Raw genomic sequence first — 12334 nt, forward strand, 5'->3', positions numbered from 1 at the left:
TTTTTTATTAATTGTAACAAATGCATCACACTAAGGTAAGATAACAAAGGGAGAAATGGAAAAGGTCTATGGGAGCTGTAATAGCTTCTCAATTTTCCTGTAAATCCTAAATTGTTCTAAAAAGATTTTTAAAGTATTTCAAAGTTTACAAGTAAACAATAATATAAAAAAAAAAGTCTAGCAACACCTCTATAAACTGAAATGTATTCAGGGGAATGTAAAAGAGAAAAAAAAAACAGTTTAGCCTCCTCTCTTATCAGCAGAAAAGTTTTATTCCTTGTAAGGACAAACAAGTTATACCACATCCAAGGCCTTACCTTACAGACACAAACCAAAGTAGCCATTTAAAGCATGAGATACTGAGGTACGAGACACACAGTGCGGGAAAAGCTTCTCGGTCTGAAGCTGACACCAAACTGCTCCATCGACAGCTGAGCTCTGCTAGCGCTTGGGCGTGGTTGAGGGGGAGTACAGCTACAGAACCAAAGGGGAACAGCTGTTTCTACAAGTACTGAAGCATTTTAAGACTGCATTGGGTGGGATATATTTTGATGGTGAAGGAAAGAGGGGAAAAGCGCTGAGTCCCTTCCCACAGGGCTTTAGGCAGCCTTGCAGAGGGCCACTGCAGAGAAGCGGACTTCCCCTTGCTCACGCTCAGTGAATTCTCTGCAGACCTTGGCGGCATCCTGAAAAGGAGGAACGACGTTAATATCCAAACAGCAACAGCTCGGAACAAAAGTTTCAAAGGGAAAGTACCAGTAAAGCCTATGAACGCTCAAAGTTCACCCTGGTCAACTTTAAACTTCCCCCTGAACTTGAAAACCATTTTTTAAGGCAGGAGAAGAAAATCACGTGATGGGAGAAACAAGCTTGCATCACAGATCTGACTTCAGAAGCTTTGACTCCTTTTTCACTTGCACCAAATGCTGTTTTTCCCACCTTGTGCATGGCTTTGGCAACAAAACTTCATTATTTGTGGTCTTTTCCTCAAGTCAAAACAAGATAGAAAATAGATCTCGATTCCAAAGGGGAAAAGTTCCCCAACTCAGAAATTCCCAGAGTAGAGACAAATTTCTTCAAAGTAAACGTTCTACAAAAGAGCCTTAAAAGTTTCAATACCTGGTACTCTGGGTACAGACAGGTGATGTATTACTAATTTTAAGGCCTAGATTACAGAGACTGGTAACAGAAAATTGACCCCAATACAGGCATACCTCCTTTTCTTGCATTTTGCTTTACTAGGCTATACAGATGCTACACGCTGTTTATTTATTTATTTTTAAATAAACTGAAGCCAAGACTCTCCACCAGCAAAAAGATTACAACTTGCTTTATTGTGATAACTGTTTTATCACACAGATCGGGAACCAAACCCGCAATATCTCAGAAATAACGCCTGTATTAGTTATTTACCAAATTCTCGGTTTTAAAAATGACTGGGGATCAAACATCAATCACTCTGGTCAATGTGCAAGGAGTCAAGTTGAAAGAGAGCTCCACAAACCACATCAATGTCAAACCTCTTAAGAGGACAGGAATACTCTGACAAAACATCAGCTCCCAAAGGCTAGAAATCACCAACTCAATACTCAGAGATTAATCACGGCCGCTTCGCTCCTGCTCTGAAACCACTTAGAAAAACTCCAGTGAGCCCAGACTGACATCTACATTTGACTCTGTCCGAATGTTTAATACATTGATATTCCAGACCTTGAGGACTTCCCTCCAGTGCTGAAGAACACGAAGCTGGGCCCCGAATGCCACCTCCTGCACCGACAATGAGCTGTTACCCAAGTCATTCAGGTTTAGGACAGCTGGGTTAAATTTACATATTCTCTCTCTGGCTTAAGTAAATTCTGTGTATAGCTTGGAAAACCTAAAACATCTTTAACTATATAGAGCCAGCCTCACTCAAGAATTTTCACTAATTAAGATACTGGTTTGGTTTACATTCACTTAATTTTACATAAGATTCTAATTACAGTCAGTTTTATTTTTTTGAACAAAAAGGTCTTAGCTTCCCCATACCTCGTAAGTTCTACTCATAGCAGTTAGTAGGGGTCCCATGTGGAGTGCACTGCATGGCGTTAGATATGTTAGCCTGGCCTTCAGAGCTTTACTTGGAGAGCCTTTTCCCCAAATGGGTCATGGCCAGAAACTGTGCCTGTTCTTATTCTCTCCCTAAGTAAATGCTGACTCTCATGCGAACACCCCTCATCCTGCTTCTCTAGGTCTAGTTCTCATTCTTTGTTACTACTCCCATAAACCCCTGCACAGCCACGAATTAGCTCCAACTGCTCTCAGGTGTGTCTATCAGCAACCTGGAGAAAGTGACCCTCCCTCCTAGAGTGCTACTGCTTGTCCCACTAGCTCCTCAAAGCCGTGAGGTCTGTGATGTTCCAAAGACAGGTCAGGTACAAAGACAGACAGTCTTGTACAGTGACTAAGAGTATAGGCTCTAGAGACAGACTGTCTGGATTGGAACCATGGTTTTGCCATTCAAGTCATTGACCTTGGGCATCGCTTCTCCTCCTCTGCAAAATGTGAACAAGAATACCTGCCTCACAGTATCCTTAGAAGGATTCTGTAAGAGCTCTCAGTCACTCAGAAGAGCTCCTAGTAGAGGGGTCGGCAAATTGCGGCCTGTTTTTGTGACAACAGTTTCAGTGAGCAGCCGCACACATTCACTCATCCAGTATCGGCGGGCCGCTCTGGAGCTGAAACAGCAGAATTGAATACTTGCAATGGGGCCATATGCCACCTGAAGCTAAAGCATCTTGTGTCTGAAAAAGTTTGTCACTCTCCAGTCTACACACAGCAAGTGCTGAAAAAAGATCAGCTGTTAGTACTACAAATGTGGAAGCTATATGTTAACAGTTTTCATTTCGTCACAGTTAAGCAATTTTCCTTTATAACAGAAAACTAACTGAACTGTAGAGATTCATTTTCAGGGTGAAGAGGGCGAGAGCCATCTACCAGCTCTGGTCCAGGATTAAGAGGTTTCTGTAGTCACTTGTACTGGGATGGTGACATTGTGTTCCTGGATCTTGAAGTTCTTGTCAGGCAGGTTTTGAATCTGCTTCTCTCAGCCTACAACAGGGGACCACGTGGGAAGAAACTGCTCCTGAAGTTAACTGCTTAACCAGAACCCGTAATACACTACCCACAAAACTGACCCAAATCCAGCAGTCTGGGAGGGATGAGCAAAGGCTCAGGTTTCGGTTCCACGAGCTCCGATGGAATCTGACAAGAGGACAATGGTCACCTTAATCCCACAGAGAAGCAAAGCAATAGCTTTCAGGCTATTTCTAACTGTGGGCTAAAGACAGCACACGGCACAGATTAGTCGGGGCTACTCTAAAGGATCCTGTTTAAAACCACCTGCTAAAAAATAAGGTGGATGGAATTACTAAGGTGATCTTTAAGCCCCAAAGAACGCTATTAACCCAGATAACCGGTACCGGCTCTACTGAAAAAAGTGTTAGCACTTCGCAGTAGACAGCTTGGCTAAAGACACCTGGGCCCTACTGGGGAGAGACTCTCAAGCTTACCTGCAGCAGCGAGTCCTCCGCGCTGGTGCCATGGTTCACCGGGAAAGGCATTCGTCCATCTGCAACGAAGAAGCCAGGTGTCAATTTTCTCTGCACATTTTTTGGCTACCGTGTTTATCCAGACTAAAGGGAAGTTCAGGGTTCTTCCAAATACCACTGCCCCTCCCACAAAGGAGGCCTAGTTATAAAGCAACAGGCTGGAAATGAGGGTCAAGTGCTCCTAACAATCCATCCCAGGCAACCCTCCTCTACAAGTAACACGATTACACAGCCAAATCCAGCTCCCCTAACTGAAGAACTTGCGCCCCATCTCTGGGAAGGCCCACAGAGCAAAAGGCAGATTCAGTCTCTGAGGTGCAGGAAGGTGGAGGCAAGAAGAGCCCCCGAAGATTACGTTTGCCCCTCAATGACTGCCGATTAGCTCACGTGCCCACAGGCAGTGTCTTGACCCGAAGCAACACAACTGTCTCCATTAATACAAAGAAGATGACTCTTACAGGATGGATATACTCTTTCTTGTTGCCATACACTAGGTTCACAGAAATTACCCCAACGTGTGCAAATCCTTTTTACCCGAACAAGGTCATATTTAGGTACTTATCTTTTCCCCAAAGAACTTCTCCATTCCCTGTCTGGAAAGGCTGATGCCAGTCCCACCTGACTAGTGCTGGTCTGGTCTCTTCAATGGTCTGTGACTAAAGCCACGCATTTGGCAGGGTGGTTGCCCAACAGGGGAGCTCTGGGTAGCGTAAAGGGTTAAAGTCCCCCCATGAGAATTCCCTGTTGTTCCAGCTTCAAAAACAATGATACACTAAAGTGCTATAAAGTTACATGCCATTACTGTAAAAAGGAATTCGGTATGAAAGGATGAAACAATTAGATTCCAAAAATGGAATGCAACATACCAAGTTCATAGAGGTGGCCGTCCACATTGTTAAACAGAATAAAATGGAAGTTCACTTTGTCGTCTACCTGAAGAGAGCCAAGACATTTTTTTGGAAAATGAGTATTTTATAAAGCAGAACTTAATTTCCTAAAAATAAATGCAATATATAAGTATAATATGCTTGAACCAACTTGCTTTTATATTTTAAAAATTATTACAGATTTAAGTATTTCCTACATACCAGGCTCTAATGTAAGCCCAGTAAGGTGGACAGACTGTAGCTGTCAGAACTCTATGACTTGCTTTTTACTGAGGAGGAAATCAAGGCTTAGGGAGGATAAGTATCTCATCCAAGGTCAAGACTAGAAAGTGGCAAGGCAAATTATCATTATAAAGGCAGTGTAACGGACTTAAGTCTAATTTTACAGTTGACTAGAAGACTGTTCAAATTAATGGCACATATAAGCCTTCTAGGAATTGCCACCGCTCGTCTGATATCTTACTATACTCAGCAGTATGTGCGAGTATCTGAAATGCTCAACTATTAGGTGGGATGTTACTCTGTTAGACTCATTTAGATCTAAACAAAATACTATCAGTCTGAACTTACTCAAGACTACGTCAACTGCCAATTAGATTTCTGACAGCCGTTTTTATAAACAGGTCTGGTCAGAGCCTTATTCCCGTGGAGTTTTTTGGTGTTAACTGGCCTTGGGTGGAAAACAGCATCTGCCGTGTTCCCGTAAGAGGTTACTTCACACATTTTAGGGAAACCACAGGTGGCACTGGGGCAGCCTGGCCCTGAATTGTTTGCACTTACCCGACACTGGCCTTCCTGTGCCACGGCGTCATGGGCTGTCTGAATGGCCTGAGACAAAGAGAATCATGAGCACAAAAACTTCCAGCGTTATTGAAAAAGTGATGCTCTGGAACGTCTCTTCCTACCTCATTCTTTTCGAAGCATTTTGCTCTGTCTTCAGGGGACAACTTCTCCGTTTCAGAGAGAAACTGTTTCAGAACTGACCCATTCTCTTAAAAAGAAAAAAGCACATTAATGTAGATAAAAATAAAGCAAGTGAGTGCACATTTATTGCTGATTTAAGCTGTGGCACAGCCGGTCATGTTCAGCAACCTGAATTTTTTCTGTGGCCTCCAAGGACGTGGACGAGTTGTACCTTCTGCACCAGCCTCTTTTCCCACCACTCCCTGGGCACAGCGTTCAAGCCAGAGAGCCTCCATGCCTCCCATGTGCCAAGCTTTCCTGCCCCTGCTGCCGGCCATTCCCCGACTACCTTCACCTCCCACCTCACGTTCATCTCTCAAACCTCTCACCGTCACTTCGTTACAGCACTTATCCTTTTGCCATAAAGACAGAAACTGTCTTGTCTGTTGCTTTTTCTACAGAACTTGGCAACACACAATTAACGTGAATTGCAGGCATAACGTAACATTCTAATCTAATGACAGCTCTCAACCAAGATTTGTATTTCAGGATAGAAAAAGCATGCTTAGTACCCCATCATCCAGATAGACATCAACCCAAGGATCTTAAATAGAAAGGTCAAGAGCCAAATAGTCCGGCCCAGAGACAGCTGACTGGCTGACGGTTGGTGTGAGGGTTCGGTCGCTGCTCAGTGTGGTAAGTCTAGGAGACGCTGACTACCCAGCTAAAGCAAGTACACTTGCATTTCAAAAGACCTCAACTTGAACTTCCAGGTCTAAGCCTAAAAAAAGTAAATTTGTTATATTGGGAGGACTCAAACTTGGGAAGTGACAGGAATCCTCTTAACTTGGGGAGGAGGGCTGCTATTCAGATTCAGCCTTGGGTACCACTGCAACCAAGGTTACAAAAAAATCACAGTATCTCTGCTGACCTCAAGAACACAGGAGCCTGAATACAGTGAGACCAACTGCAGAAGAAACAAAGGATTAAGCTACAACTTTCTAATATGACTCAGTCAAGTTAATTTGGGGGGGGGGGGGCCTTCTAGAAGATCTGGATATTTATGGCCAGACAAGACAGAGAGTTCTGTTTGTTTTTTTTCTTAATTTCGAAAGTATACCAGTAGCAGAGCCTTGGCCACACTTCCCTTGTAAAGAGAAGTATGTGTTTTGCCATGTATAACATGCCCCTTTTGTGCCCAAATTTTTTAGGGAAAAATAAGGATAAAGCATTACACATGGGTAGTACTTGAAATACCTAGTATCTGTTCTTATGTTTTGTGATTATCTGTTCCATAAAATTTCTTGTACCATAGTATGTTCAAAAATAAATGCTAAAATTCCTTAAACAAGTACCTAAATCTAAATAAAACACTGAATTAAAAAATTAAAACGAAGGATTTTTCCTGAAAGTTTGGGCCAAAAACATGGGTATGCATTATACACAGCAAAACATGGTATTTTTCACAACAAGCAACACAGTGTGGACGGACGATTAGTTGAAATTAGTTTTTAGCCACCCTATCTATTGTCTGAATCAGATTACTACTGCCGATTTTTGTAAAACACGTTCTACTGGACCACAGCCACATCCACTGGTTTGCATCGTGTCTGTGGTGCTTTTGCACCGCAAGGGCAGAGACCCTATGGCCCTCAGGCCTCAAAGATTTTACTCCCTGGCCTTTTAAGAGTCTGCTGACCCTAGGCCTCAATCAGACATAATGGCAATGTATTTTAACGTTACTTCAGTGCTGTTAATTAAGCCTTGGACAAGCTTTAGGGCTGAGACTCACTCATTTCTTCTACATCCTCCACAGCATCCACTGAAGGTGGGCTGAAGGCTCTGACCTGACTTTGTTCAAAGTGGAATCCATTCAAGATTCCAACCAGCGGCTACACCTACTGCAGGAACTTCCGCTCTCTGTGCCCAGCTGCTCTAAGCTGTCTCCTGATGCATGAGACACAGACCCACTAAAGGCAAGTTCTTACTGTTGATGTCTTACAGCTTAACATCATCTCTAATTCTTCAAAATCACTGAGAATTGGACACATGAGGACCATGACAATAATCAGCATCAAGTGTTCTTTATCCTTCACCTGAGACCCACTAAGCTGTTTACAAACACAGAGCATACACAGAGCGGCAGTGCACAACTGAACCGCTCACAACTGATGTGGCTCGGTGGGTAGAATGCTGGCCTGCAAACCAAAAGGTCGTGGGTGTGATTCCTGGTCAGGGAACATGCCTGGGTTGCAGACCAGCTCCCTTGCTGGGGGCCTGCATCAGGCAACTGATCGATGTTTTCCTCCCACATCAATGTTTCTCTTCTTCTCTTTTTCCCTCCCCCTCTCTAAAAAATAAATAAAATCTTTGGGAGAAAAAAAAAAACTGTTATAACTCCCTCTTCCTCTCCAGTTCGAAGAAGCCAAACCATGCTTTTTAGAAAATTAAGTTTCCTTCCTTCAAAAGAGAGAAACACGAATTCACCCCCTGATTACATCTGGATAAGTTGATTTCAAAAATTTTGAAGGCAATAATGACTTTGCTGAATAGACCACTGGGGGGTTTTGGAATGAAGAGTGATGGTTAACTTGAGGTCAGCCAGAGGATCGGTGGCCTTGAAATTCACGCTTACCAAATTCCAGTTTGTCCTGGTTGTTGGCCACTGCGTGGATGAGTCCAATGGTACCGCAGGAGTTCCCGATGGTCTGCTTCATGAAGTATACTTTAGGACTGACTTCTTGTCCCTTCAGCTCTTCGATCTGTTTTTTCCTGAAGTTCTCATGCTGTGAGTGTAAAAAAACATGTGAGTATCTCGAAGGGGAAATGCAAAGAACAGATGGCAACACAGTAATTCCTACCACCTAAATGGAAATCCGAGCAGGATGCGTGACCGGGAGCCTCGGTTCTAGATGCTGGCCAAGGCCCAGGGGATGGCCTGTCTGCCTCCCACACCCACACCAGCCCATGGGGTTCTGAGAGGTTCTGAGACTCCACCCGGATGCTGCAGTGCAGTAATGGCCCTGGATATTGCCCAAGGCTTTGTCTAGACACCACTGCAGCCTTTTAGCTGGAAATGGGATGGTGTCACAAACTCAAAAAAACAGACAAGTTCGTTACATAACCTAAGGATCTCAAACAGAAATTGTAAGGAGCCAAAGAGCTTTCTTCCTTTAACACCAACAATGACTGTGTTTCACATGGGTATCCTGATCAAGCTTTGGTTAATTTAACAGCCGGTAAGAGTACCAGCCAGTTTATAACTCACTATTCTTTAACATTCTACTTCCATGCTATCCAGGTATACTTCCCTTAAAAAACAAAACAAGACTTCACTGTTGAAAGGCGCAATTTAAAGAAAGTTATGACGCCCTCCCCCTTGTTTATGAAGAAAAGGCAACCAGTCTAGGGTGCTGCCTTGGCTCTGATTTCACAAAACTCCTCATCCTGTGAAAGGAAGATGTGACACTTGTTTGTCCTTGGCAACTACAGTTTGACGACAGATCAGCAATGGGAGGAGGGGAGGAGGGTACAGACCAGTAAAGGAATGAGACCAGAGGCAGTTTTCCTTGAAGCATCCGTTAGCTCTTTGTACAGTCATTCCGTGGGCTTGTCTGAACCTTTCACTAACAAGTTTTAAAGACCTTGCAGGTATGACTTCTCAGTTAAAAGCAGGGTGCTAATGCCACAGAAACACTATTACCCATAAAGCAGTAGAAGTCAGACAGAAAGAACACCAGAAGCATATTTTCAACTCTAGTTGCCTTCCATTACTATACATGGAATTGAAGTTTAGGTCTTGTCGGTGGCCTCTCAGAGGAATCCAATCTCTTGTCCCCAAGATCAACTTAAACTCAACTAGTAGGAAGTTCTAGAATCACGTACCTTTCTACCAGATACTTAAACTCAGTTACTCATGGACTATTAAGGCTTTTTTTCATTTTTCTCAGTTAGTTGAAATGTTTTAAAGGTAATAGTACCATCCTTTAGGATTATTTGAGCTCTTGCATGGGAACACTTATGTAAATACTTCATTATCACTTAAAATTAATATTTTAAAAGTGGTCCATTTAGGATTTTGTGATAGTCTCCTAGACAAAATTAAATACTTTCTAAATTAACATTAGTTTGTTTGGAAGTCAACCTACAAACCTTGAGTTTCCTTTGAGTTGGCCCCAGCATTTAGCCCAGTGGGTCCTTTGTGTCACAGAATAAGGGCTCCAACAAATCTGACAGGTTGAATTGGAGCCAAAGGACTAGTAAGTACTGAGCTCTTTCAAACACAAAATGTTCAAAGCAGAACGTTCTCTAACAAAACCACTTGATCCAGCAGAAGGAGAACAGTGGGCTTCCTTCCGAAAGACAAGCGCGCTGCACCACTGCCTCCCAGAGGCCTTGCCGCTGAGAGCCGCTCAAAACCTCCGAGTCATCATGGTTCCTGGGAAAGCTCTGCCAGGGGCTCGGAGAGGAGATTGTGTTTCCTCTGGTCAACAGGAAAGTTCAATTGACTTGCAATTTTTGGCAGTTCAGCTTAGCTTCGGCAATGAAAATCAAAGACCCCCTTGTCCCTGGGATTATCCCTAATAGCTTTAAGAAGGGTTCTTAACCTATTTCTAGGAGGAACATCTGGAACTTCCCAAGGGGCAGAAATGTCAAACTCATTTTCACCGGGGGCCACATCAGCCTCATGGTTGCCTTCAAAGGGCCGAATGTAATTTTAGGACAGTATAAATGTAACTACTCCTTAACTAGGGGCAGAGCTTGGCGCAAGGTGCCAAGGTGCCGGGCCACATAAAACAAGGTAGAGGGCCAGATTTGGCCCACGAGCCTTGTGTTTGCCACCTGTGCCATCAGGCTTAATTTACACTAAGGAAGCTTCCAGAACAGCTGCCTTAGGATCGTGCTTCAGTTAAGCTGTTTGAAATGATGCCTCAAATGCTAAGGCCTCAAGTTTTGCCAAAGGAAATTCCAACCACTCCCTAACCAGGAGTCAAAAGACAACCAGAGGTGCTAGACAATACCACGCTAATTAGGGGAATGCCATACACCTCAAGACAACTATTATCCCAGCTACCTTTTTATAGCTCATGCTCAGTCTTTGAGGTACACACATCCACGCACACTAGGAGGAAGACCATCTAAAAGGAAATGAAAAGCTGTTTCCAAGATTACTCTAGTGCCCACCTATTTCATTTACCTACAAGGTCAGAGAAGAAAGAGGACAAGAGAAGTGGAAGGAGGTTCCCACACAGAAAACATACACAAATGATTAAGCTTTTTTTTTTTTTTTAAAGCACATAGGTGAGGCTAAAATCCAAGTGTGCCTGTTGTAGGAGTGGAGGAATGGAAAGAATTCCGAGTCCACTGGAGATCCATGCAGGAGAGGTACGGAATCGAAGAACCTATTGTTTTCCTGTGATTTAGGCAAGCCCACCCCCCTCCAGTTAACAGCAAGGTGGGAGTCTGAGAAGCAAACAACTGGCAGGTGACAGCCCTTAAGGGGAAATAACCAGCCATGCCTTGGCACAGAAGGCTCAGAAAAGCCTAGGTTCAAAGGAACTTATGAGTATAATCAATTATTTCTCTGGGTAATTGGGACGATGGAACGGAGATCCTGCTTCCCTTACAAATTTGAGGCAATGAGGTTGGATAAGCAAGGACGCAATAAGCTCTATTATAATAGGGGATCCAATGAATAGGTTCCAAGAAAGTATGGGCTCCTCCTTCCGCCCTCCAGATAAGGGGCAGTGTAGCCCGGTTTGGGCGGTCAGGCCACGTGAGAAGAAGAACCGGGAGTCTATACTGTCCTCAATGCCTCATTTTGGTTTGGGAGCGGAGCGCACTTCGGGCCCCACGCCCTACCTGGGCGGTGAGTGGAAACAGCAGCAGCAGCGCGCAGGCCGGCGCAGGCACCGAGCTCAGAGCCTCCTCCTCCAGCCCCAGCACGTCCACGAAGCGCCACTGGCCCGCAACCCCCAGTCGGGCCAGCACCTGCGGAGAGGAGACAAGGCAGCCAGGCTCGGGAAGACCAGCAAGTGGTGGGCACGTGCCGGAGGGCGGGGCATACGCTGCACCCTCGGCGCGCTCGCGAAGCCTGGGAGGAGTCCCCATCCGAGCCTAGGAGTCCCCGCCCCGTGCCCCACCCCTCCAGCGCAATGACACAGCACAAAGCGCGGTCCACACGTGGCTCCCGCGAAGCCTGGGCGCCCGAGTCGCGCGGCCCGCGCCACGCCCTCGGGAGCTCGGCGGGGCGCTCGACTCTGGGCGCAGCCTCCTCCTCCACCAGCATCCCACCCCCGCCCCGGTGCTGGGGTAAAGGAAGAGCGTCCCGACCGCGCCCCAGCCGCGCTTCTCCGGGACACGCAGGGCGCCGTTAAGTCCTTGTGAAATCGCCGGAGCAGGTGGGCGCCTCCGCCTCGGCGCCCCCGGGGGTATGGGGGCTGAGGCAGCACGAGACGCCACTCACTTTGTTCAGCATCTGAAAGACAAATGCAAAGAAAAACACAAAAATAAAACCAGCGAGCGATACGGCTACCTGGCGTGGGCTGACCCTCTATCAAGTGCTCCCGGGCTACCGTGCACTTGACGCTTACCTCGGGATTAATCTCCATGGGTTTGAGCTGCATCTTCGAGAGCCGCAGGTGAAATCACCACCCAGGGAAGAGGAAAAACAGCGAATGGAGCCGCCCAGGCTGTCGCTATAAAGCGCCGGTCTGACGCACTGTGGGTGCCTGCGCAGGGGGATCGGGGCAAAACCAACGAGGGGAAAACGGTTAGTCTCAGCAAAATGGGCGCGGACTCCCCTATGCGCATCGCGGAGTGGTACGGCCGGGCCCCCAAACCTTGCAGTCTCACTTGCTGGTGAGATAATCTGCTGGTTGTTGGGGGTGGGTTTGTTGGTGGGTGTTCCTTTGAGTGCGCGAAGCAGTCCTTTTGATGGAGTGTAATTTTTTG

The 12334-nt window shown here is 45.6% G+C and overlaps 1 protein-coding gene across 1 annotated transcript; it reads right to left on the reverse strand.

The window, feature by feature from the left end:
- Positions 1-251: 251 nt before the first annotated feature.
- UCHL1 (ubiquitin C-terminal hydrolase L1) lies at positions 252-12067 on the reverse strand. The gene is made up of 9 exons (XM_024573682.4): positions 11974-12067; positions 11847-11858; positions 11243-11371; positions 8016-8166; positions 5383-5468; positions 5258-5305; positions 4457-4523; positions 3552-3610; positions 252-686 (listed from the first exon to the last, which is right to left on the reverse strand). The coding sequence occupies exons 1-9, from the start codon at positions 12004-12006 to the stop codon at positions 600-602; spliced, it is 672 nt and encodes a 223-aa protein (XP_024429450.1). The 5' UTR covers positions 12007-12067; the 3' UTR covers positions 252-599.
- Between the last annotated feature and the right edge of the window lie 267 nt (positions 12068-12334).

Source organism: Desmodus rotundus, chromosome 4 (genome assembly GCF_022682495.2).
Source record: "Desmodus rotundus isolate HL8 chromosome 4, HLdesRot8A.1, whole genome shotgun sequence".
In the NCBI taxonomy this organism is placed as follows: Eukaryota; Metazoa; Chordata; class Mammalia; order Chiroptera; family Phyllostomidae; genus Desmodus; species Desmodus rotundus.

Bases quoted from the DNA above. Each gene is read 5' to 3' on its own strand.
- UCHL1 (XM_024573682.4), bottom strand. From the start codon at position 12,006: ATGCAGCTCAAACCCATGGAGATTAATCCCGAG. The intron at 5,306-5,382 runs GTAGGAAGAGAC...TCTTTGTCTCAG, and splicing joins AATGCTTCGAAAAGAATGAG to GCCATTCAGACAGCCCATGA. The intron at 3,611-4,456 runs GTATGTTGCATT...TCTTCGTTGCAG, and splicing joins CGGCCACCTCTATGAACTTG to ATGGACGAATGCCTTTCCCG.